At 35.3% G+C, this 27,045-nt stretch overlaps 1 protein-coding gene across 1 annotated transcript in view; it reads left to right on the forward strand.

Moving 5' to 3' along the window:
* Oseg1 (intraflagellar transport protein Oseg1) overlaps positions 1–27,045 on the forward strand; it is a 174,050-nt gene that overhangs the window by 139,225 nt on the left and 7,780 nt on the right. Inside the window, exons 24-25 of the mRNA XM_081765339.1 lie at positions 10,053–10,258; positions 14,055–14,219. Coding sequence (XP_081621465.1) covers positions 10,053–10,258; positions 14,055–14,219 — 371 coding nt within the window. The remainder of the gene's footprint in view (positions 1–10,052; positions 10,259–14,054; positions 14,220–27,045) is intronic.

The raw sequence follows: 27,045 nt of genomic DNA on the forward strand, positions 1-27,045 counted from the left end.
CGTTACCCCTTTACCTGGGAGTTTCAGCTAGAATAAGAAAAGTTGGCAACTATTTTAAAATTAAATTTTAAATGAAATCAAGAATACGTTTTGAAATTTCCCTATGTGGATACAAAACTTATTACAGAGAAAAATTATCATCTGGAGTTTATTCCGCGTCATGTCTACATAGGAATGACAAAAAGAATATCTCGACGAAGATGAAAGGCACATTAGGGACGCTAGAGGAGAGGAACCTTCGAAGTCAGACCTATCTAAGCATTTACGTAAATCAGCACCTAATATTGATCGAGTTGGTGCTACACTCGTGCCCCAATAACACAGAAAGGAATATGTTTGAATCTTTCTTTATTAGGGCCAAAAATCCGGAGTTAATTTAGACAACGAGAGTTTAGATCACAGGTAGGACTGTGTAATTAATAACCAAAGAAAAAATTAATGTTAGAACAAACGACATAATTTTATTCTTCAATTTGTACATATTCAAAGGTAGCGTCTTCTTAATTCGAACTTGTAGAAAGTCTTGACTATCTTCTGTCAAGAATGACTGTTTCTGTAACGGAAATACATGAAATATTACTTCTGTTAATCACAAATAAGATTTTGCACTTAAGGATGGTCTAAAGCCACAAAAAGTTTGTTTCTGTGATAAGAGATGGCGTTACTATCGCCCTATCTTTTCAATGTTAATTAATATTCACAAAAATGTCTAATAACTTTTACAAATACTGAACTATGTTCTTCACTGTCAGTCTGTTTGAAGATAATGACTATACGCAGCAATTGTTCCGTGCAGATTTTCGAATTGTTGACTCGTTCATTGTTGAGTTCAACTAATTGTTGCAGAGAAATTCAATGCCTCTCCCCTTACCATTTGTTCTAGGACTCTGGAATTTTGGTATTTAGTACAGCATGATGTAGTCTATAGGTTCCAAGGTGACAATTTTTCGACATTTTGTTCTTTCCATTGTTGCAAGCTTTTAATTGTTGCAGAGAAATCCTTTATTTCTCCCGTTATCATTTGTTCTACGACACTGAAATTCTGGCATTTAGTATAGCGTGATGTAATGTATGAATCACAAGTTGACATTTTTTTTAAATTTTGTTCTTTCCATTGTTGTAAACTTTTAATTGTTGGAGAGTAATCCAATGCTTCTCGAGTTACTGCTTGTTCTAGGACTTTGAAATTCTGGCATTTAGCAAAGAATGTAGTAATGTATGAATATGAAGGCGAAAATTTTATTATGTATTTTCGTTCCCATTGTTGTAACCTTTTAATTGTTGTGGAGAAATCTGATCCCTTTCCCGTTATTGTTTGCACAAGGACAATGAAATTCTGTCACTGAGTACACAATGAAGTAATATATGAACCTCAAGGCGAAAATTTTACAGCATTTTGTTCTTTCCATTGTTGTAAGCTTTTGATTGTTGAAGGAATCCAATGCTTTTCCCGTTATCGTTTATTCTAAGATTCTAAAATTTCGGCATTTGTTATATCGTAATGTAGTGTATGATTCATAAGGTAATCATTTTTCGATATTTTGTTCTTTCCATTGTTGTAAGCTTTTAATTGTTGTAGAGGAATTAGATACCTCTCGCGTCATCGGTTGTTCTAAGTCTCTGAAATTCTGTCATTTAGTACAGGACCAAGTGTTCTATGAGTTTTTAAATGGAAATTTTACTACAATTTATTCTTTTCATTGTTGTAAGTTTGTAAACCAACCATTGTTGTGAACCAACTTAATTTATGCAAAATGTTTTGTTTATTCTGGCTATTATAATAATGGACATATTCAGTTTAACCGAACCCACAGTTTTCCCCCGCTTTCTTTCACATCTGTTTTCTTTCCAAGTGTCCAATTTCGTTTCTCCCTCCAATTCGTTTCACTGTCCTTGAGGGGAGGGATAACATCCTTCTGAAGACACTGGACACGACCGTCTTGTGAGTTTCTCTCTAAACACCAAACACACACACACACACACACACACACACACACACACACACACACACACACACACACACACACACACACACACACACACACACACACACACACACACACACACACACACACACACACACACACACACACACACACACACACACACACACACACACACACACACACACACACACACACACACACACACACACACACACACACACACACACACACACACACACACACACACACACACACACACACACACACACACACACACACACACTGTAACTAACTATACAATCACACACATCTTTCTGTTACACATTATATGCGGAAACAAATACCAACCACTCAAAGGTTTCTCAGGAACATTTATGAACAATTTAGAATAATTATGTAACTCTGAAACTGCGATTAGAAAACTTTAGTTTCAAATTTGATAAATACAATCAATACGGTTTTCAAGCGAGCAAATGCAGCTACATGCTATGACAACTCGCCGCGTGTTATTGAGGGGAAACAATATTGTTTCAATGTCTTATTACTGCATCCATAAAACTCATGTAAATGGACTGGATTAGATTGGATAAACCGCTCACCGCTGACAGCAAAAAAACCTTAGAGTTATTTTGTCTTTACACCACTATACTGATCTTATGAAATTATGTAAAAATATTTAACTAAATAAATACATAAAACTAAACCAAGGATTGTTTACACTTGCTTGTTATCTTTAATTAAAAAAGTTATTAATTATATTTCTGAAATTTCCTCAAACACGATTATTTGTATTCAAAAGCCTCATCAGTTAATTTATTAATCTTCCCAAGATTACTCGCAATTAACAATGAATGAAATGCATTTATTTCTCGAAGTGCACTTAGCCTCATCAACTTTTTTTTTTTTTTTTTTTAATCGGCTCTTTTTATCGTAGTCCCTTTGTGCGCTGTATGTGCTCGTTTGAGGACACATGACAAATTTGTGCATTTACTATCAAAAGACAAACTAAAATAAATGTTTTACTCTTCTCCCCTTTTGAATTTCCAAGCCCTTTCTTTGTTCGAGTATTGTTCGTATAAGAATCTGTACACTTTCCCAGCTATATAGACGCTTAGAGACTGAGATCATAAAATTTTAATAAGATAAGTAATCACCTCCAATTTCAATCAATCTTTGTCGCTTGGAGGACGATACGATGGGTCACTGGTAGAGCGCTCACCTCTAGTGTCAGGCATCCCTGGTTTGATCCCGCCAACGCAAATTTGTGGTGGAAAACACTGTAGCCGCATTTTTCTCGGGGCTTTTCCATTTCCAAAAGCATTCTCATTCCGCCAATTCTATCATGATCATTTACTTCCATTACAGTCACCATGTTTTCTTCTCTTATCGTTACTGGAAAGTAAAAATTATCCAGAAAGCAACCAAACGTTGAATTAAAGCATTACTGAGAAATCGGACTGTTCGATTATGCATATAGCAGTGATGGAATGGGACATGGGCCACTTGGGTCTCGACTTTTGTCTGAGTCGTCCGGGTTCGCTTCTCAGACTCGGTCTGATTCGGTGACTGAACGAACCCGGAGACCCAATCATGTCCGGAAACTCGGATACACCTGGTGACTGAGAATCAACCGAAATAGCTCTGCAGAATTACTGCAAAAATTTTATTTATACTTCATTAATGATGTTCACCGCCTGGGCTAGAACATTCATTTGCCCGATTCTTGATATGTCATTTCTTAATCAATATACCATGTTTTGAATATTTCAAATATAATTTCATGTTTATTCGTCTTTAAGCATGTGGTTTTTGATTATAGCCTATACAAAAAAAAAAAAAAAAAAAAAAAAAAAAAAATTAACAAAAACTGATTAACCTCAGCGGTATTTTTTATGTTCTAAACAAGAAGCTTTACAGGTCGATTAATCATTAACGATCTCTCATAAGAGAAACATGTGACTTTTCTTTGCGATTTACAATGTTGGTACCCTTATAAGCATTGTAGTTATCTTTCAGTGCAACGCTTGACACAAGGAAGCAAACAAGCGAAAAATAAAATTATATTTAGTGAAAAGGCGATAAGAGAGGAGAGAATCAGATTTGTTAGAACTGCATCAGTAGCCTCACACACACTTCTCATGTATATGACAACGTTCCATCTCTGGGTTCTATCGAATCATCGGGTCACTCCGGATGATTGGTTGTGGTTTCTCAGTCATGGGTCTTTCTGGGTCTGATTGCAGTGTGTCTTCCGAGTCATGTTACACGAAATTCGTGACCTATTCCATCAGTGGTAGACTATCTATATGGCAACATCAAACATGTTATAAGAAAAACGAAAAACAGAAATATGGAAAGATATTGAAATATCAAAAAAAAAAAAAAAAAAAAATCGAAAACATTGAATATTGAAAATATGAAATACCGAAAACATCGATTCGTAAATATTTCGGTATTGATGTTTAGATATTCGAAAATATCTTATGGATGGATCAATATATCGAAATATCGCACAGCCCTAGTTAGGATGCAGATAAGCATGTAGCTACACGTCTCATACAGACTCGTTCTCACATTTCCCAAACTAACTACAGTGAAACCTGTCAACTTGGCCACCTGCTTATCTTGGCCTAGTTCGTCTTGAACCTGCATTTTCTCATAAGATATTCGTTACTTACTACTCTATAAGTTGGCCACCTGTCTATCTTGGAAGTTGGCCACACTGAACCAATGTTTACCCTATGATGATAATGATAAATTTACCTGCGTATCTTGGCCACGAAAAATACACTTTTGTTATTTTTCTTAACTCTTTCGAATTCCAGAGCTCCCTCGTGGTTAAGCGGTTAGCGTACGCGCCTTTGGCGTGGGAGACCCGGGTTCGATTCCCGGCGGGAGCTCATGTGGTTCGGATTCCACGTTCGGTCCACGTCTCATAGCCTCGCTGCTGAAAGGGACGCTAAACTAAAATCAACTCAACTCTTTCGAATTCCCATATGAGAGGCAGATGTTCTGTATTTGTTGGGTAATGGAATACACTGTGAGGATCGATCTTTCATGTTGATCTATGCACTAGCCCAGAATCTCAAACTTTCCGATAACGCGGACCCCCTTGCAATGCTAATTTGAAATTTCACATGCTATTAAAAATATACTAATTAGAATTATTACTGACAAGAAAAAGATCAAGAAAAATAATGCAATAAGTAATTTATTCTAAAGATACAAGATTGTTTCCTAGTGAAGGAAATTTCAATTGAAAATACAGTAACTTTCAAGACTAAAAATCATTTTTAAAAAAAAGGGAATTCACTTGATAAACAACGTTCTCAAATCTTTGGGGTCACTAATGTGAGAAATGAAATTCTTTGTTTTTTTTTTTTTTTTTTTTTTTCGTAATTGCATTGAAATGTGAAATCAGTGATAAATTTTCCGATTCATAAAAACATACTCCACTTATTCCTACATCGTTGTTTAGCCGTGATGTGAGATGGAAATTTTTCTTCTATATTTTTCCGGAAAATTTTCCGTTCTTAACAAATGTCAGTGATCAAGTAACAATTCCTCAGTATTTATTGAATTCATGTATAGAAATGTTAAAAAGCGAAAGATTGTTTAAAGAATCTGATAATTTTTATGGCTCAGACAATTTTCAGTACTATGTAGGAACAAGTGAAAATTTTTCATGAATCGAAATATTTTTTGTCTTGTATGGAAAAATTGAAGAACTTTTTATGAGTCAGAAAATTTTCATAATTTTGAAGCAAAAAGTAAAATAACTTTTTGTGAATCGGAAGGTTTTATTGTTCTGTAGAAACAAGTGAAAAAACTTTTCATAATCGGGACAATTTTGGATATTATGTAAGTGATGTTTGGTGGAAAATTTTCCACTATATCGCTTTTAGAACGCAGCACTAATAGTGCAGCTTTTCATGTTTCTTTTATTATTTTATTGGAAGAACATCTACACAAATCAGCTTCCTTATTAGTTATATTTCACTTTCTGTTCTGAATGAATATATGAATAAATAAATGTTTATTTCCAGAAAATGGTCAGTATTTGCTTTCATGAGTTACTTATACTCGAATTTCGGTAGTCAAAAATTTACAATAGGCACTTTATATTATTTCTACTTATTTCTAAATGTTGCAGTATGTAGATCTATAACAGTAGTAAAGCTATGAGAATACCGTCTTATGGGTATTAAACTGACGAAATCTAATATTGTAAGATCAAAGGTGGATTTGGAGGGAAGAACGCATTGAAGTTTTTGAAACATTCTTGAAATGAAAAATCGTTAGATTTTCACTTTATGAAACTTTTTAAGACAATATTTATTACTAATAAATTTTACGGCTAAACAACGAAGTAGGAATAAGTGCAGTATATTTTTATGAATCGGAAAATATTTATGACTTTTAATAAATTGGAATTTTAAATAATAAAATGGGATATATGTACTCTACGAACTCGATGTATGTTCTCTGCACTTCGCACACACACACACACACACACACACTCACACATATACACACACACACACACACAAAGAGAGAGAGAGAGAGAGAGAGAGAGGAGTTGAATTGAGTTGATTTTGAGTTTAACGTCCCTTTCAGCAGGGAGACTATATAAGACGAGACCAACTGACTAACGTAGAATACGAACTACATGAGCTCCCGCTGGGAATCGAAGCCAGATCTTCCATGCCAAAGCCGTGTATGCTAAACGAATTAGCTCGCAGAGGAAGAGAGAGAGAGAGAGAGAGAAACAGTGTGTAAAATTTTACTTCCAACTTGAAATATTAGCAAATTTTCCGGTTCCCAAAAGCTAATTTTAAAATTATAATTTGTTGCTGACTACCTTTCCTCTACAGAAATTCAATTTTGTAGCTCTATGTGCAGTTAAATATAGTGGAAAGTTTTCCACCTAACATCACTATACATAATATCCAAAATTGTCTGGGTTAAGAAAAGTTTTTTCCACTTGTTTCTACATCGTGATGAAAATTTTCCGATCTATGAAAATTCCTTTCACTTGTTTCTACAGAGCAATAAAACTTTCCGATTGACAAAAAGTTGTTTTACTTTTTGCTTCAAAATGATGAAAATTTTCCGACATAAAAAGTTCTTCAATTTTTCAATATAAGACAGAAAATATTTCGATTCATGAAAAATTGTTTCACTTGTTCCTACATAGTACTGAAAATTGTCTGAGCCATGAAAATTTTCAAATTCTTTAAAGGATCTTTCACTTTTCAACGTTTCTATACATGAATTCAACCAATTTTATGATTGCTGAGGAATTGTTACTTGGTACTGATTTTTTTTCAAACGGCAAATTTTCCGGAAAAATATAGCAGAAAATTTTCCACCTCACATCACTATGTGGAATGATTTTTGTCACCACCAATCTTAGGTCCGATTCCACATTAAAACGATTTCGCTTTAAAGTTTTAATACTGCAAATAAGTTAAAAGGTCTGCTTGCGTAAGTAAGTGTTAGGGAAAGGCATCAAAGGTTGCAATGCCTTTTCAGACAACTCTTCATACTGACAGCACACACACAAACCAATTTGAGTCAAAAGTTACTCGCAGTGGCGGACGTAGGAACATATTTTGGGAGAGGTTTCTCGTAGTTTTTTTTTAATACCTGAATTGGGGGAGGATTGATGTTTATAAGCATAGAAATGACTAACATTTACTTTGCGAGCTTTCTGCCACTTGAAGATGAAATCCATGAAATTCCGAGGCATCGTACAGTTAATGTACAACTGCTCTTGAAAAAGTGCCCTAACAAAGAAGAAATTTATCTCACTTGAAGTAGTCCTATATAACCGTTGACCAGCCTCAATGCAGAAATTTAGTAAAGTAGGAAAACATTTAAACTTACACACGTAGGTATAATTTCTAATTGCTTTCTTTTTAGTAACTGTTTTAGTAACTGAAAAAAATACTTCTTGCCTAACAGGTGTGAGTTCCATTTTATTACAACACATTTCAATTTTTAGGCGTCGCGGACCCCCTGGCTAGATCCCATGACCCCCAGGGATCCATGGACCCCACTTTGAGAACTACTGCACTAGCCAATCACGCAACACTCAAGCCCCGCTCGTGGTTCGAAATTAATAGTTGGTTCCGTCCTTTATAATTTCTAAGTTGCATTGTTGCATAAGAACGAAAAACACAAAACTTCAAACCCAAACCGATTTTTAAAATTAAATAAGGACATGCTGCATTTAATACTGGAATGTTACGTACAAAATATGAACAAAATCATAATAAACGTTTTCGGAAAACTATTAATACGTCAGAAGAAAACTCACCCCAAAGTGTATACTACTCCTTTCCATGGAAAATAACGTAATATTGTGGGGAAGCTAATAAAATATTTATTTACGAAGTGATTTGCTATAATTTATATATTGATATTTCGTAAATAAGATGCCACTCTAAAATGGACTAACAATTTAGCCACTTCTTTCATTAATTCCAAATATTTGATAATAATTATTGTATCTTCGTAAATACAACACTACTCTCTCTTGCTAATCTTGTCGTTAAAATTATTTTCCATTTCTCTCTCTTTTTCTTATATTGTCTTCATCGCTAAATAGCGTTATGACTCCACACCGATAGTACATGAAGGTTTAAAGGAGTAACGCATTTCAAAACTCCTATGCTGGATAAAGAATTCAAATTTTTGTACTTTACCCGTTAATATATTGTACAGATCAATGGTATACGATATGAACTTGTGTGCCTGAACTCCTCTTTATAACGTTGTGTGTACGCCACTGGGGGTTCTTGTGTTCAATTTGAGTTGTCGTTTATGACATCTTTGATTAAATCTGTGCTGAGCAAATGCATTTCATTGCAAGTCCAGTATCACGTGAAAAAAGACAAGCAATATACTGCAAATGCCGAAAAAAAAAGTGTTCTCAGCAATCGGCATTTTCGCTATTCAGCGTTCTTTACCAGAAATGGAACGATTAGCTTCAAACTCCTCTTCCGTACAAGCTGCAGTTTACTAGACAGTGGTCAGTGGTGTCAGGTTACTTAGAGGGATGGAAGTATCGAAAAAGAAAATTCCTACGAAGGTCGCAGACAAACGACATCCCACACCCTCTGCCCCATCCTTCGCGAGGGAAAAAAATAAAGAAGGGGAGGTAAACTTCTAACTAATCTTCCAAATTGGGTTCGACAACACTGCCATCTATTTTTGTAAGTTTCGTAAAAACTGAAAGCTATGCCCCCTGCGAACGTAAAATTGTACTTCTTTCTGACGACACTATTTCATCCCTTTAGACTAACCTTAATAAGAACCGACAACATTGAAAAAAATCTTCATTGACAAAGTTACATGCAATGCAAAATGTTTAGTGAGAAGTTAATTGTTATAACGAAACTTTTTTATTTTTTTGTTTGTTTTGTTTTGTTTTAAGTGATTGGCCATAATTACAACCTTGAAGTATTATAATATATATTTGTATTTTCTAGAACACTTGGATGTTTTTCTTTTGTTATAGGACAAAAGCAGAGAATGTCTAGTTAGTGCATTCCACTTCGGATGGAGTGATCGTGTACAAGGCCCCAGCGCGGGATAAAATATAGATTATCAATTAGTAAATGAACCACAATAGCAGAGGATGCAAAATGAGTTCAGTTTTGTATGATTTTTTTTATTCTTTTGTTTCAATGTAACTTTCATTTAGCCGTAAAAAATAATGTGTCAGAAATTATCCATACGTGGTGAAAGAATTCTTATATTGTAATTCCATGGTCACAATTTACTCAAAACTTCGAAGGACCAATGCTACAGATGTTACAAATAGCGTGATGAAAATTAAATGTGACTTTTGAAGAAAATATAAAGCAACGTCTACAGTCAGCAAGGCTGTTCACACCTAACTGTAAGAACAGTGATGCCTAGAGTGTTTAAAAGTCCTTGAGTGCTATATTCAAATTTTACTTTGAGAGCTCCGTATTTTCTTTAAATTTATTTGGAAAATGTAACTTAGAAGCATTATTGACAGTTGTGAAATAGAATGGGAGTAACATAGTCTTACAGATAGATATGTAAACGTGTATATTATTTTGTCGTTTCAAGAGGTGCTGCCGTTGGTGGAATTCCAGCTGGAGGAAGGCATAACGGATGAAGAAGCAGTGAAACTGATTGAGTCTCCGGCAACAATGGATACAGAGAAAGAAGATAGCTGGAAGGAGACTTCTGCTGAAGGGTTCCAAGTCATGAAATTCGAAGAACCATCTGTTGCTACAGCAGACCCTTTCACGGCTAGACTTATGACATTTGAAGTGAGTGAATGATTCTGAAATTAATGCTGTTTGTTTTCTCAATAACTAAATAATGAGTAGTTATAATACTTACCAGAATATACTTCGGCATCCGAATGCACTCATTGTTGTAATTCATTTAATACATATTCGTTTGCTAACCTTGTAAAAAGTCTTATTATATGTAACTCAGGTATGTATAGAGTCATCGGTTTCGGTAAGAAAAAAAATATTATGTATTCTCTATGAAAAAGAAAAAAAAACTGAAGTCAAATTCAGTCGTTCCTTTTGAAGGTACTGGATTGAAAAAAAAAAAAAAAAAAACGTGGAGGGAGGATGGCACGTAAAGTGGAATGGCCGGCCAATTTATGATTTTTTTTCTGGAACAGAAATTTATTCTGGCCACAACATTTCAAAATTAATTATTGCTTTACCTTTCAAATGCCTATCGCAAATTGTCCGACCTAAATTTAGGGGTAAAAGTTAGACATCTGCCATATGGCTAAATAGTATGAACGGACGAAGATAGAGGTCTGTGGTGTGGCTTCAACCCCGTTCTTGTTTTTTTTTTTTAAAGTATTTTATTTAATAATATCGTAATACATTTATAAAAGGATATTATGTACCTCCCTAAAGATCAAAATTATTAATTTGAAATTAGCGTCACTTTCACAAGAACAAAATTAGTCAAGTTCTATGACTTTACGTTTGTGAACAAGAAACAATTGCTTCGCAGGTCCTTGCGAGTATTTAAATTCCCTAATCTGCGACTGAAGTTCCCCAGATCCGTCATCATTGAAGCATGTATCTTAGCAAATGATCTTCGTACGTATGAAAAGGACTTGATAGGCTGTAGGAGTTAGTTGCTCAGCGATCTTTCCAATGTAGATACGTTCCTAACGCTTTATGTTTGTGCTTACATTTAACGAGTCCATAACAGTTTTCGAGTGCTTTACACCTCGTTTGACTACCGGTTTGGATTTTCCTAGGTCTACCATGCTCTTTGATGTTAGTGAATTTTGTTCATGATGTTGAACATGGTATATTATGCTTTTCAACGATCTTTCGCACATTTGTATTCTCATTTGAGATCTCTCAAATCGCACAAATCATCCTTTCTTCATTATAGTATAGGTAGCTGCATCCGAAAATCACTTTAGCATAGTTCCTAAGCACGGCACCTCTCGAGATTTCACTCGAGCGCGTAATTTTTGCGAACTAACTGTAATATATTTAAGTGCAAGTCAAACTTTTTTATACATCAGACATACCGAGCAGTATGTAATTGATACCAGTTTGAAATTGTCCTGATTAAAGACACAAAAGCTACAATACTTTCCATTGCAATCTAGAGACAAAAAAAAAAAAAAAAAAGTTACTTTTTTCGGATGGAGTTTTTTGTAATAAAAAACGACTTTTTTTCAAGTATACTTTTGTTTCCCTGTGATAAATTGTGCAATTAAAAAAGTCTGTGTACAACATTTAATAGTTGTGAGTTGTGTGTTTAGTTTGGGGCTGGCTATCTTGATTGTTTTAATACCATCATTACACTGCTTGCCAGCAAGTTTGGGTTATGCAACCTACCATACTAACAGATCTCATATTGGTTGCTTATATTGTCAAATGTTCGGAAGTTTCACATTTTATCATGTTTAACTCGCCGAGTTTGATTCCCGGTGGGGGCACTCGGTTGAAAAAGTGTAACAGTTTTTTCAGGCCAGCCACCCTGAATGAAGTTTTCCTGGGTTTCCCTCATTCCCACCAGGCAAATGCCGGGGTGGTTAACTTATAGGTCCCAGACCGTTTCTTCCTTTCCTAATCCTTCCTTCCCTTTCCCAATCCTTCCTTCCCTTTCCCCGGATAGTGTGATCGCCGAGAGACGTCATCCCTCAAAACGTGACGGGCTAAACAGCCTTAGATGCCGAAAGCCCAGAACTCTAAATCCTAATCCTAATGTTTAACTTGCAGTCTAAATTCTAACTGGCAGACAAAGAGAGAAAATCTACCATAAACCACGAAATAAATACAAAACTACTCTTGTTTTGGTATACAATTTCGCTTACAGCTCTTTTTTTGTTCGGAAAACATTTTATTCTGAGGTACAGATATTCTGCTAGAACCTAATGAATTTACGAAATTAATGCTATAAACGGGTATTGTGGGTATGATGATTTTGTGGGTGTAATACAATAGTAAAACTTTATTAATCACATAATTCCTTTTTTCTGTACTGTTGTATCAAAATTTTTGAAATAAGAAATTTGGATTTTTTTTTTTTACCTTCAATTTTTATCTGCCTTAAGAATGCACATAGTTATAATAAAGTATTACTTTATTGATAAATTTAAAGTGATACCAATAATTATTTCGAAATTTATTACATTTTTCAAAACAGTTATGGCTAACACTATTAAACATTTTACTAAAACATATTTTTGTACTTAAATATTACTCTAATAGATCTACAAAGTACAAACAGTTCGTTGAAACTAAAAAAACCATTACATCCACCGATTTTCCCTATTCTTTCTATCGAGAGAACTATTTTCATTGGTTCTTGGTTTTTTTCATGATTTTTCTTCCAGAATACAGTAATTAAATATCTTTTTCGTCTTATAATGGGAAAAGAAAGTTGGAGCGCACTGTTATTTCATCACTAAAACTGAAGCATTTAAAATGTTAAAAATTTCCCAGGCAGAAAAGCCGTGGAAAAACTTTTTTTTTTTTTTTTTTGTTTTGTTTTGCTTTTTTCTGAGCCCTTGCGTCTCTGTAGGTAAGACAGTATTTCTAACGACACAAACAATACACAGAATAATTGTTTGTAGCAATATTTTAAGTTGACAATGAATACTTTGGTACTTGTTCTGTTCTTTGAATATATGTAAATTAGCATGTGGAGCTCCTGATTTATGTCATTGCCACCAAAACAAAATATTACGAAGTCGGCCAAAATCACTCCATTCTACGGTACTGTACTTCTGTTAGATACTATACTACAGCCGTGTTAAAATTTTTTGTATATATATATTTTTTTTATTTTAAAACCTTGACTTGTTTAATTCAAAATCTTAGATTGGTTGTTTTTTCTAGTTTTATTTCTTCTGTGAATTTTACGTGGCAAAGATTAAGAAGTAATTCAAACTGAATAAATGTTTTCCCGTGGTTACGTTTTCGGTGAAAGTAACTCTGATTCAATATCCGGTACAAGTGATGTAGTTTTGATCTTACTGAAGCAGTAGGTCTGCGTCTCTTAGTCTCAGTACTGAAAAGAGACAAGCTCTGAGCAAACAATCGAATTAAATAATTATACGAGATCGTAGGTTCATCGTTTTGTTTTTATTTTCATTTCAAATTATGTATATACATACATGAGATTCACATGGTATACGGAGTGCACTTATTCTTTGATACTGGTCACAGTGTGTCAGTTAAAACATTTCAGGTATTAGAGATGTCTTTAATAGCTACACAGTACGGACATGTGCCAAGATAGCTGAATTGTAATGATGTACTTACACAATGGATTGAGATAAATATATGGTGATGGTGGTGTTCTAATTCAAAGCCTTGAATTAGAATTCTGTTGTTAAAGTACCATTTTAAACGCTTTGGAACCAGTGACATACCTTAGCGTTTATTAATGGAAATTAAGCATTGAAGAAGGGATATAATGTAATTATAAAGTTTAAAGAAAGCTATTCCCTATATTTCGGAGTACTTGCGAGCTTTTGAGTGTTTATAGCTATTAAGGTGTAATTTTCCTCAACTATTGTACGTTAATCAGTCTTAGTAGAAACTTGTATTTATCTTATTGCAGCAAGAAGGTGAAGATTTTGAACCAGTGATCGTAAACCGAGCGACGCTACAATCAATGGAACCAGCAGATGTGATAATCTGTCGGTGGCCGCCACCCTTACGATGTCAATTTTATCGTAATCTTTTGCCTGATATGCCTGTTACATTATGCAGGTCCTGCAATAAGGTTAGTATAAGTTGTTTCTTAGCTACTTATCTTCAATAATTTTTTAACGAGAAGTTCAAATAAAGGCTTGTGTTAAGTACAGAAATAGATAGAAAAAGATCTCAGAAGACAAAACAAAATGGTTTCTCGCAATTTACGTTGATGGCGAACTTGTCCTTATGTGGTGTTGCTTCTATTGTGTCGATTTTAGTACTTAATTTTAAACCTGTGTAATATACTAAAAATGTATTCGTTGATTTGTTTTAGAAAGAACTGAAACGAAGCAATATTTTGTAGTTGTATACGTGGTAACTTCTTTCTACTGTTTGTACGTAAACTAGTTCAAATAAGAAAAAAAAAATTCTGTTTGCGTTCTCAGTAGAAACAATTGGTTGGAAAGTAATTTCATGACCAATAGCATCTTCAAAGAAGGGAGATGAAGAAGAAAATATTCCAGATAGTGCATGTTCAGCTGGATGGTGTATGGTCAGCGCATTGACTTCGAACTCGATTATTTCTGGCTATTTTGATTGGTAAATGCAGAAAAATTTGAGCCCGAGGCGGGAAACATGTTCTAAACCACACATAGTAAAGATGAATTAGGTTATGTGGCTTTCTTACGAGTTTGACTTAATCTTCTCTTGAGGAAATATGAAAATGATTAGATTCGTACTGAGGAAATACGAAAATGACATAGACTTAGAAATTGAGTATATAAATTTAGAATTTCTAAACAGCATCTGGCAGGAAAGGGAGACTTGGAACAGGATATATAGTTTAAACATACTTAATGCTATAGAATTCAAGTCTGGTTACACGTGGTCAGCAACAAACACAGAAATTAATAATTTCAGCAAATAATTTCTTTCTTCTTTTTGAGTAAACAGCTTAATGTTTTTTTTTTTTTTAATAAAAGATGAGTGAAAATGTTTTTTTTTTTTTAAAAAAAAAAAAAAGGAAAGTGCTTTATTGTTAATGAAAAATATTTAGTTCGAAAAAGGTTGTCGTAGTGAAACAGTGCAACATCATCTATGGCCGCCAGTGACTGAAAAAGCTCTTGTTGTGTTTCCATAATTTATTTTGCAAGGGTAGCAAACAAAATTGTCTCCTTTCGAAAAAAAAAGTCATAGTTTAATGTACCCTTCTAATATAGAGAGCTATATATTAAGTAGAACGGTAAAACAACACAACTGACATTCAACATGTCTTTGTTATACGCGCTAAGCATGAAATATAGTAAAACAAACTTGCGTCACTACATCCCTATATAACTAGTACCTACAGTGGGTTTTCGATATACTTTTGTTCGAAATTTATTGTGCGATCGGGTAATCAGTAAATCTCAAAAAGAAGACATCAACAGTCAGTACTTACTGCAAAAGTGCAGTATATCGAAAACCCGATCACACAATAAATTTAGAACAAAAGTATATCGAAAGCATAACATGTCAGTTTCCAGTAACCCCCAAAAAAGTTTAAAAGCATCTCACCGGGTTTAAAAGTTATTTTGTTGATCCACTAAATAAGCCAGGTATTTATCGTGCTTAGTGTGAATGTGAATCTTCATATAGCTCAAACCAAGCGCAGTATTAATACTTGAATGAAAGAAAACATTAATGTAAAATAAAAATAAAATAAAATAAATAAATAAATAAATAAATAAAATAAAGAGTCACAAGAAGAGGGTATGTCGGGATTGTCACTTCACCTAATGGAACAAACACAATATAAAACAGCTTAATGTAATAGGTTTAAAAAAAAAACTAAAGAATCAGTCTCTATTCATAAATATAAACCAACTTTAAATTTGGATTTTAGCAATATTGATAAAATCTAGCTACCTACATTTGATATATATTTTGGTTCTGGGAACAGTGACGTAGCACAGACATCACGCTTCTTTCAAACTCAGCTTTCTTTCTTCCAGTATACTCTGCTCGTTGTTTTTAGTAACCAGTTTTTTTACGTTATGTTCATTTGGTAGTATGTATTCCTGTTCTCATACGGATTTTTTTTTTTTTTTATCCCTGCGTTTTTAACCTTGTTACCTTACCATACCTGGCTGGAGTGACTTTGGCCAACTGATCACTGCCTGGTAGCAGCAGCGATAATAAGAGAGAGATATCGTTGAATAAAGGAAATATTCGATATTTGAAAAAGGAGAGATTTAATTTAAAGAAATTAGGGGAGAGTCAGATGAGAGGGGAATACTAGATTGAAGTGTTGAGTAGATTCTCGGTTTAAGAAGGTTCGGAGTGCACTAGTGTTCAGGATACTTCGATTGAAATTAGAGATAGCATTCAAATTTCAGAAGAAAAAAAAAAATAGAGCACGCAGAAATAATAAACAATGGTTTGACAAGGAATGAACTAAACTAGCAGAGAGGAGAAAACAGGCAAAATTGCGTTACTACAAACTCCGAACGAAATAACTACATAAAATTTCGTTCATCAGGCGGGAAACGTCCAAAACTTGTAGAATAAAGAAACACGATTTTTTGAAATCTAAAATTAATGAGCTTGAAGATAATAGTAAAAATATAAACATTCGGGACGCGTATAGGAGCATCAACGAATTTAAGAAAGGCTATCAACCTTGTACTTATAATTAAAGAAAGCCAACGGAACGATTCTCATTGTTACAGATAGCATCTTAAATGGATGGAAATATTTGTTTGACGATTTACTTAACACGCAACCAATGACACAGCAGAATCGTATATTCCAGAGCTTAACCGAACAGAAGTAGAAATATCTATAAAGAAAATAAAGAAACAAGATCTCCGGGTGTAGACGAAATTCCAGCTGTATTAATTTTAGCCGGAGGGGGAAAATTATGGAACAAGATACACAAACACATTCTCCTTATCTGGAACAAGGAGAAATTGCCACAATTGTTCCAATTCACAAGAAAGGCGACAAAACTGATTGTAATAATTATCAAGGCATTTCTCTTCAATCAATACCCTTTCGCGCCAAGTGAACTTTGTGTTGAACAAACACCGTGTGCGTAGGTTTTCTCGGGGTTCTCCCGTTTCCTTCCACTTTCTTCATTCTACCATTTCATTTATTTCTCATCATCACCGTCTCCGTTAGCCTAGCTGGCATAACCTTGGGACGTAAAACTTAAAAGATTTCATTTCAGTCAATATCCTATAAAATCATCTCAAATATTCTCTTAGCAAGATTGACCAAATTATCAGATGAAATTATTAGAGATTATCAATGTGGATTTACGCGAAATTGATCAACTATCAACGAGGTATCTACCATTCGACAAATGCTCTAAACGAAATAGGAATACAATAGCCCGGTACATCAACTATTTATTGATTTTAGAAAGGCTCTGTGAGTAGGGAAACATTGTACAACATTCTTACAGAATTTTGAATACCGAAAATGTTAGTTAAATTGATTAAGATGTGTTTAAATGAAATGCAAAGTAAAGTTGGAGTAGGAAAATTCTTGTCTACGAGTTTTCACGTCGAGAATGGTCTGAAAGAAGGAGATCCGTTGTTGTCATTATTATTCAACTTTGTTTCGGAGTACGCTATAAAAGGAAATCAAAGATAGCAACCAGGCCTAGAGTTGAATGGCATTGACCAGGTTATGGCGTATGCTGATGATGTACATATAATTCGTCGTATGAGAACCAGAGGAACGCAACTCCATTTTTATAGGTTTACAGGAGAGAGGGGAAAAAAGTTGTTGTTTTCAAACAAGTGTTGTTTTAATAAGATGTTAAACACATTATTGCATAGCAGACAAGCCAATGACAAGGTCAACTTCAATAACACTCAAATAACACCAAGTGGGAATTTCAGAATTATGTTCATAATCCAAGCAAACAAAAATCCCTTTCTTGGAGTTACGTTCCTTTGGTTCTCATACTACGAATTATGGGATAGGAAAACAGTAGAAAGAAATGCAGAGGTTTATTAAATGCTTGCAGGGACATGGGTTTAGAAGTAAACGCAGAGAAAACTAAATAAATGGAAATTCGTCGGAATCGTAATACTGCAAATTATGAACGCGTTAAAATATCAAATAATGTTATCATCAAAGTGGATACTTTCAGATATCTAGGACCAATATAAGCAGACCAAAACCATATTATGAAGAAATTTAACGTTGACTAAAAGCAGGAAATTCGTGCTGTTATTCAGTTCAAAATCTTTGGTCGTGACGAATTCTGTCGAGGAATTTGAAGCATGAAATATATAAAACGATAATCATGCCTGTTGTTCTGTATGGTTGCAAAACATGGTCGCATCGTCTGAGGAAAGAACGTAGACTGAAAGTATTAATAAAAGGAAGAAACAATCGACTTAAACTTAATTTTACACAGTGTGATCTGAGTAGAGAGCACCGACTGCAGGAATGAGAGGGTATTTGGTTATTTGAGGAAGCGGACTGGGTGGCGTAGTGGTTAATGCATCGGCATGGTATGCTGGAGATCCTGGGTTCGAGTCCCGGTCCAGCCAAATCACTTTTTCACTTTTGTAAGTTATTGTAGACTGAAAGTATTTGAGAATAAGAATCTAGACGAACATGCGGACGCAAGAGGAATGAGAATGGCGGAAACTTCATAACGAGGAACTACACTACTCATATCGTTTACCGAACTTCTTATAAGACAATGGAGAGCTTCTGTCCCTAGCATTGAACCTCCGAGTTCCGTAGGCCATAGAGTTAAACGGCGTGACAAACATCTTGGCATTTGAAGGCGGCGCTCCAAGTTCCCTTTAAATGCTGCTAGCAAATGAGAAGCCAGCGGTATTGCCACGTTTGTTTTGTACACATCCACGTCTATCCCCTGCCACCTGGTCGCGCTGTAGTTCGTCTGGTTACCAAATAGCCACACCTCTTAGCACTCGGCAACGTTGCGTCAGAGCTTGCGTTTTATTCGTTTAGCTGAAATGCCAAGATGTTTGTCTCAGGCTTTAGTTTCTATTAGAGCCTATATTCATAGATACAATATTAGAATGCCATTAACCTCCCATCGTCTTCTTTAAATAAGGTAAATAGATCATTATCTGGTTACAAGAGCTGCTACAATGATGCTTTCTCTTTATCAGGAGCAGCGGCGTGCCTTCAAGGAGACTAGGCTAGTCCCCTGGCATTTTAATTAAAGTATTTTGTGATAAAAATATACCAAAGAAAACGAAAATATTGTTTGTATTTCTCTATTTTCGTAAAATACTGTTTCAATTGTTCTGACACAACTTTAGTCAGCGCCCGTGTGCTGGGTGCGACAGCGAAGTGGACATCGGAAACGCTCGAGTTGTAATCGGCTTTTCTCGGGGAAAGGAACAGGGTCCAGCTAGCTAGTCCGCATATCATGTTGTCTAAGCTCGGGCGTTCTGTCGTAAGCGAATTTAATGCTCGTTTGCTTTTTACAGTTAATAGTTTTAACGCAATTAAATTTACAGTATTAATCTTGACACTTTAAGAGATCTAGTGAAGTGTGAACTTTTTAGATTATCAATATATTTTGAAAATGACTCGAAGAATAAAGTATGGAAGGGGACTCGTCTGAGAAACCGAGTCCCTTGCAGTAAAACGAGGGCGCAAGCAGTAATATTACTTCAAGTGGTACAGGGGACAGTAGGGGTGGGGATCGGCCGTTTCAGTGTTGTATTCTGGACCAATTATTCATGGTATCATTCGGATTCCTTAGTTTTCAAGAAAAGCATAAAATAATAATCAGTGGTAGAACAACTCCAAGCATTTCCGTTCAGACAAAAATGAAAGATTATATACATAAGATCAAAACGGATTATTTCGCTTCTTCAAAATAGTTAACTGCATGCAAGTCAAGAAAAAACTGTATTGATTGCCTTGTATTCTGTTCCACATAGAAAAGGGCGTGTGGAATAATAATGGTTTTTATGGCATGAACAATTTTCACAATCTCAAGTTGCACCACGAAAAGTGTTATTCACACCTGTCTATAATAAATAAATTGAAAAACTTTCGGGAGAACCAGAATTGATTTTCAATTGAGCGAGCAATGCAGAAGTTGATTCAAACCGAGAACTAATGAACCGATCGATTGATTTATGCCTCTTGTTTTATGGCTAAAGAAGAGCTAATATTTAGAGGTTATAACGAACAGGAAGACTCTGTCAATTAGAGAAACTATATTGAAGTAATTCAGTTACTTTCTAAGTATAACACTAAATGGACTTGCAGAGGCACCCGAAGAAAAATTTCTAGGGAGGGGCCCATTTCCATGGTTGCTATGTTGCGTCTTGTATTTCTGGTATTTAATACATGTGGTTTACTATATTACGTATACATTTTCGAGAGCCAGAGGAGGGCCCGAGCCCCACCCTGCCCTCTTCGGGCGCCCATGTTGACTTGTCATCTTCACAGCACAGGAGTGTTTAAAGGAACATCAAACAGGATCCAGAATTATATTATTAAATGTGTTAGTGACGTAATTCTGGATAAAATTAAGTCAGAAATAAACAATACATTTTTTACAGCAATAATGTTGGACATAACTACGGACATTGCAAAGATCTCTCAACTTTCAATCGGTACGTGAAAGACGGTAATATTCATGAAAGATTTATTTGTTTTGCAGATGTTACTAGTGATTGCACTGCGACTGCTCTAAGTGAGCATGTTTTCCAAGTTCTCTGTCAGTTTAATTGTAAGCAAAACCTTGTAGCACTAGGCTATGATGGAGCTGCCACGTTTTCTGGACATTTGAACGGTTTACAATCTTTTGTAAAAAGGTGTTCGAGTGCACTCACCATACACTGCTATGCTCACAGACTCAGTCTCGTTCCACAGTCTGTTAATCACATCAAGGAATGTAAAATATTTTTAGAACAATAAGTGGCATTCCAAATTTCTTTTCATATTCATCGAAACGCTGTAACGCGCTTGCTGAATCAGAAGTAACTAAGCGATTTCCAACGGTTGCCAATGGGTCATTCCATAGTAACAGACGGGACATTCATAGATATTTCAAGTACAATGAAGTTTAATTTTCTAGTTGTCCTTAATAATTATAAATGTAATATACACAACAGGGAAAACGTAAGTAAAATAGGCTTTCTGTAGCTTAATTTCAGAATATTGTCAGAGATATGAACTGAGTTGTTAATATTTTTATGGAGCGTAACGGACGGGACACATATTGGACGTGGTTCGCAACTGTCAAATAGGTAGTGTAAATTTCTGCGAATTGTTAAGAAGTTTGCAAATATTAAGTATAGTACGAGGCGTCTTGATCTTTCAACTACTGCTACACAACATATTGTGTCAATTTGGTTTGTTGGACATGAGTTCTGCTTGATTGATTAACCATAGTATAGCGAACGGACGGGACAATTTGTCCTATGTTTCAAAAGCCATATTTTATACATACTACGTTATAATTTCTAATACACATTTTACAATATGTGTGATATGAACATAGTTTTACAGATGTAACGTTATTTGTAACTAATAGGATTGTCTATTACACAACAACTTTGGCAACATAAAGACCATAGACGTATTCTGTAGAAAAAAAAAATCAGTTTTCATCGTCAGAGTACACATCAGAAAAAGACAGTTTCTGTTCTACTGCTTCTTTTGTATTAAACATACTCAAATCCAAATCAGAACTACTGCTGCTACTACTACTATCGTCCTCGTCTAATACTGTATATGCATGTAGCTCTGATAAAGCTGTTCGTCCAGCTACAACCTGAAATGGATTGATGCCCCTAAAGAAATGTTTGGTTTGAATGTGTGGTATAGCCTTAACAGTTTTCCACCTGTTTTGTAGGACGGATTTCTGCATGTCTATTGTTCGAGTGTCAACAAAATAGAGTTTTATCCCTTTACAATAAGAAGAAGCAACATGAAAAAACTCTTTGGCTGTGGTGACCATCACCGTTCTTTCTTTAACCCTCTGCCAGACCGTTCTTTTTAAAGTCCCACCAACACCATCTACAGCTCCTTTACCGTGGGATGTTGCAAAGAAATTCCATTCTCCCTGTACTCCGAAATCGTTTTCCATGTAACACATGTTTGCAATGTTAAACTTGTTTTTAAACTGCGCGGCTCAGCCATCAGAAAATATAGACACTTCAGAAACATTGAAATTTGATTGAAGATCGTCAATAATTATCTTGAGAAAACACCACACACTAACCTTATCATGAAACACATGATCACTCACAATAGCGTAAGAGATGGTATGATTTTTAACCCATGCAACACATGTGTAAATTGTAACTTGTTCATGATTCCAATGTGCACTTTGTATTTCATCTTGGGTTAGAGTAGTATAATTCTCTGCGAAGTCCACTTGTAACACTGCTTCACATTCTTCCACGCTTCTTTTTTTATATTCAAAATGTTGTTCTTGTGTCTTTTTCACAAAATAATGAGTCTTGAAATTTGTCAGTTGACCCTGAAGTTCATTTATAGCATCAACTACGGACCCCTCGACAAATACTTGCTTTAGGCGGCCATCTATATCCTCCCATTGCTTCCATTTTATCCTGTCACCTAAGTTAAAGTCATCGGGTTCGGGCAATAAGGAAATGATTTCCTTACAGCTTTCGCATAATCCTGTCATGCACTTTTCGGATCCCACATTGCAGCATATTTCTTGCATAAGGTCACTGCTGGTGGAGGGAAAGCAAGGTATCTTCTTCGCCAAAGGTAACACAAACTTCGGTCGTAGTTCATAAAATTTGCTGAGTTTAATCTTAATCAGGGTTTTCAATTTTAAACAGACGGTAAGCTTCTTTAACTGTCATCATCATGTGACGTTTCTGTAACTTCATTCTACCACCATCACTGCACTTAACACTTTTAAAGTCCTTTTTCCCAGGGGACTGACGGCTTACATCATCTCTGCAGTAAAATGCTTCAACCGTACGTACATCTTCAGTAGACATTCTTTTCCGAGATGGTTTTATTGTTTTGGTCAACGAATTCACGGATGAATCGCAATTTCGATGAGTATCCGAAAGCAGTTTCTTGAATACAGCTCTTTTCTTTCGTGGGCTTTGTGGCAGAGCCTTCCTAATTCTTTGGATTGCCTTTCCAAGAGATTGTGGACACGAGAAGGAGCCTAGGTCACTTAACACACTAATATGTTCTTTCTCTAAACTTTCCTTTTGTCTTGCTCTGTATTTCTGTTTTCTTACCCTTTCCATAGACCTCTTTGCATTCAATAGTCTCTTATTTCCTGCCATTCTCGCCTTCTCCTTAGCACGGGCTTCTCTCTTTCTCTGAGCTTCCTTCCTTAGATGCGTTTGCCATTCTTGACTGTTTGTCTTCAGCTTCTCCCTGTATTTTCTCATTCTTAATCTAGCCTTCTCAGCTTCTTTCTTTCTATTCATTTTTACCTTGAAAAGAATAGCAGCAAGTTGTAGTATCATCTTCCATGAACTCCTTTAATACACATCATTAAATGTAAAGCAAATGAATTATAAATAAAGAAAACAACAAATTAAATTACATTTATTATCTCTCCACCTCTCTCTCTCTCTCTCTGGAAACTGTGAATGAATAAAGACATTTTTTTTTTTAGTTTTACGTACAACGGTTATGCCCGCAAGGCTAAAGGAGATAGTGATGATTAGAAATGAATGAAATTCCAGAATGAACAGTGAGGAAACGGGAGAACCCCGAGGAAACCCACGCACACGGTGTTCATCCACCACAAAGTTCACTTGGCGGGGGCTGGGATCGAACCCAAAACTCCAAGCACCAGAGGTGAACGCTCTACCACTGAGCTACCGCGGCCCCCTGAATAAAGAATAGGGTCCCTAAAGCACATTTGAAAAAGAAACATGACATATACTTTTCAAGATAGCCAGTAGAGGGGCCATTACATGGTTGAACTATTTCAATCCGCGTGATTTACTAACCTTACTAATGCATAATAAAAGAGCGTTTATTAAAACGCAGTTCAGAAATGTAGTCGTTGGTTTAATTCTATTTATCTCTCTCTTTCTCTGTCTTTATCGCTCTCTATATATTCATAACAGTTCCAGTACAAACCACATAATTACAGTACGAACTGAAGTATTGTAAGCACAACTATACTTTTATATTCATCAGATTAGTAAACATTAAATGAAATGCTGATATTCTTTTCTTTCTTTTCAAGCACTTATAATATAATTTACATTAATGTAAACCAAGAATAACCTTGACCCTACGTCTGTACGAAAGGAAACAATGAGAATGCACTCACAGTCTGAAATCCGTAACGGACGGGACATTTTTTTAGTAGAACAATACGTGAACTTCAATAGCACATGATCACACAACAGTTAGTAATTTATAACTTACTACCTTACAACAATATTAGTCAGGACCTCCACTGTACAGCGCACATTCTCTTCGAACCTGGTCCGCTGTGAGAAAAGTCACTGCACGCTACTGATCAGGAGTATACTAAATGAACATAATGATTTTATATCAGCACGACAAAACACAACCAGGATCAATAAAGACATCAGGGGTGATGATACATACATACATTCATACATATGCGTATATACAGTGTATCTATATCTATCTATGGATTGGGTACAAAACCTCGCCTGGCCAAAATCTCGCCGGGCCGAAACCTCGCCTGGCCAAAACCTCGCGGGACAAAATCTCGCCTGGCCAAAACCTCGCCGCCCAAAACGTCGCGAGGCCAAAATCTCGCCGGGCCAAAACCCATTAATACCAATTAATACTGTAAATTTAATTGCGTTAAAACTATTAACTGTAAAAAGCAAACGAGCATTAAATTCGCTTACGACAGAACGCCCGAGCTTAGACAACATGATATGCTGACTAGCTAGCTGGACCCTGTTCCTTTCCCCGAGAAAAGCCGATTACAACTCGAGCGTTTCCGATGTCCACTTCGCTGTCGCACCCAGCACACGGGCGCTGACTAAAGTTGTGTCAGAACACCCATTTTTTATTCCATATTCTAATTCTCCGTTAAAAATAAAAAAAAAAAAATAGGTAATTTTTGTATTGAACATTTTATTCGTTGCGTGATAGATGGCGCTGTAATCGACAAAAATCAAAATGGCTCACAAACATTTGAAAAATGAGGTATTTAAAACTGTTTTTTTAAAATATCTGGAAAACTACAAATCGGATTTTGAAAAAGTTGTAATAAAAGTTGTTCGTCTCGAAAAGGGACATCCATTGATACCACACTCGACCCCCTGCCCCCACCACCTTGAGGCGGGATGGAGGCAACTTTGAAATCTTAAATAGGAACCCCGATTTTTAATTCCATATTCTGATTTTCCGTGAAAATATACGTAACTTTTGTATTGAACATTTTTTTCGTTGCGTGATAGATGGCGCTGTAATCGACAAAAATCAAAATGGCTTACAAACATTTGAAAAATAAGGCATTTAAAACTTTTTTTTTTTAATATCTGGAAAACTACAAATCGGATTTTGAAAAAGTTGTAATAAAAGTTTTTCGCCTCGAAGGGGGACATCCGATGATACCATCTTTTATCATTATTTTGTTCTTTACATACACTTATAATTTAAATTTAAGTGAAATTGTAAAACAAGGTTGAATTTTACTGTTTGAATAAACAAATTGTAAGGTGTGTGTATATTTAATACCACATTTTCCAAAGAAAAATATAACTATCAAAAGTAAATTTTTAAATTTTCGTTTGCCTTTTTTTTTTTTAAGTCAAAATGCTTTAAAATGCAATGTACGAATACTCTTTAAAAAGAAATTTCCGGATGAGAGCCCCGCACTCCACGTCTGTGAAGTTGTCCCGCCCACCTAACGAATTTTTCTTTTTTTTATCTACATCGTTAGTTTCTTGTTAGTTTACGTTAGTTTTGCTAAAATTATCGTTAGTTTTGCAAAAATAACGATTTTATTCGAGAAATAAATGGGCAGGCCAACTTCACGGTTCCCCGCCCACAAACGAATTTCAAAAGTTTTTCATATCACATCGTTAGTTTACGTTATTTTTGCTAAAACTATCGTTAGTTTCGCAAAAATAACGATTTTATTCAAGAAATAAAGTTTCCCGCCAACTGTGAATTAGCCCGCCCATATTGAATTCTCATAAAATTCCAACTCATATCGTTAGTTTACGTTAGTTTTGCTAAAACTATCGTTAGTTTCGCAAAAATAATGATTTTATTCAAGAAATAAAGTTTCCCGCCAACTGCGAATTATCCCGCCCATATTGAATTCTCATAAAATTCCAACTCACATCGTTAGTTTACGTTAGTTTTGCTAAAACTATCGTTAGTTTCGCAAAAATAATGATTTTATTCAAGAAATAAAGTTTCCCGCCAACTGCGAATTATCCCGCCCATATTGAATTCTCATAAAATTCCAACTCACATCGTTAGTGTACGTTAGTTTTACTAAAACTATCGTTAGTTTTGCAAAAATAACGGTTTTATTCGAGAAATAAATGGGCAGGCCAACTTCACGGTTCCCCGCCCACAAACGAATTTCAAAAGTTTTTCATATCACATCGTTAGTTCACGTTAGTTTTGCTAAAACTATCGTTACTTTCGCAAAAATAACGATTTCATTCGAGAAATAAAGTTTCCCGCAAACTGTGAATTAGCCCGCCCATATTGAATTCTCATAAAATTCCAACTCACATCGTTAGTTTATCGTTAGTGTACGTTAGTTTTCCTAAAACTATCGTTAGTTTTGCAAAAATAACGATATTATTCGAGAAATAAATGGGCAGGCCAACTTCACGGTTCCCCGCCCACAAACGAATTTCAAAAGTTTTTCATATCACATCGTTAGTTTATCGTTAGTTTTGCTAAAACTATCGTTAGTTTCGCAAAAATAACGATTTCATTCGAGAAATAAA

This window comes from Thermobia domestica, chromosome 7, assembly GCF_964235325.1.
Source record: "Thermobia domestica chromosome 7, izTheDome1.hap1.1, whole genome shotgun sequence".
Taxonomy (NCBI): domain Eukaryota; kingdom Metazoa; phylum Arthropoda; class Insecta; order Zygentoma; family Lepismatidae; genus Thermobia; species Thermobia domestica.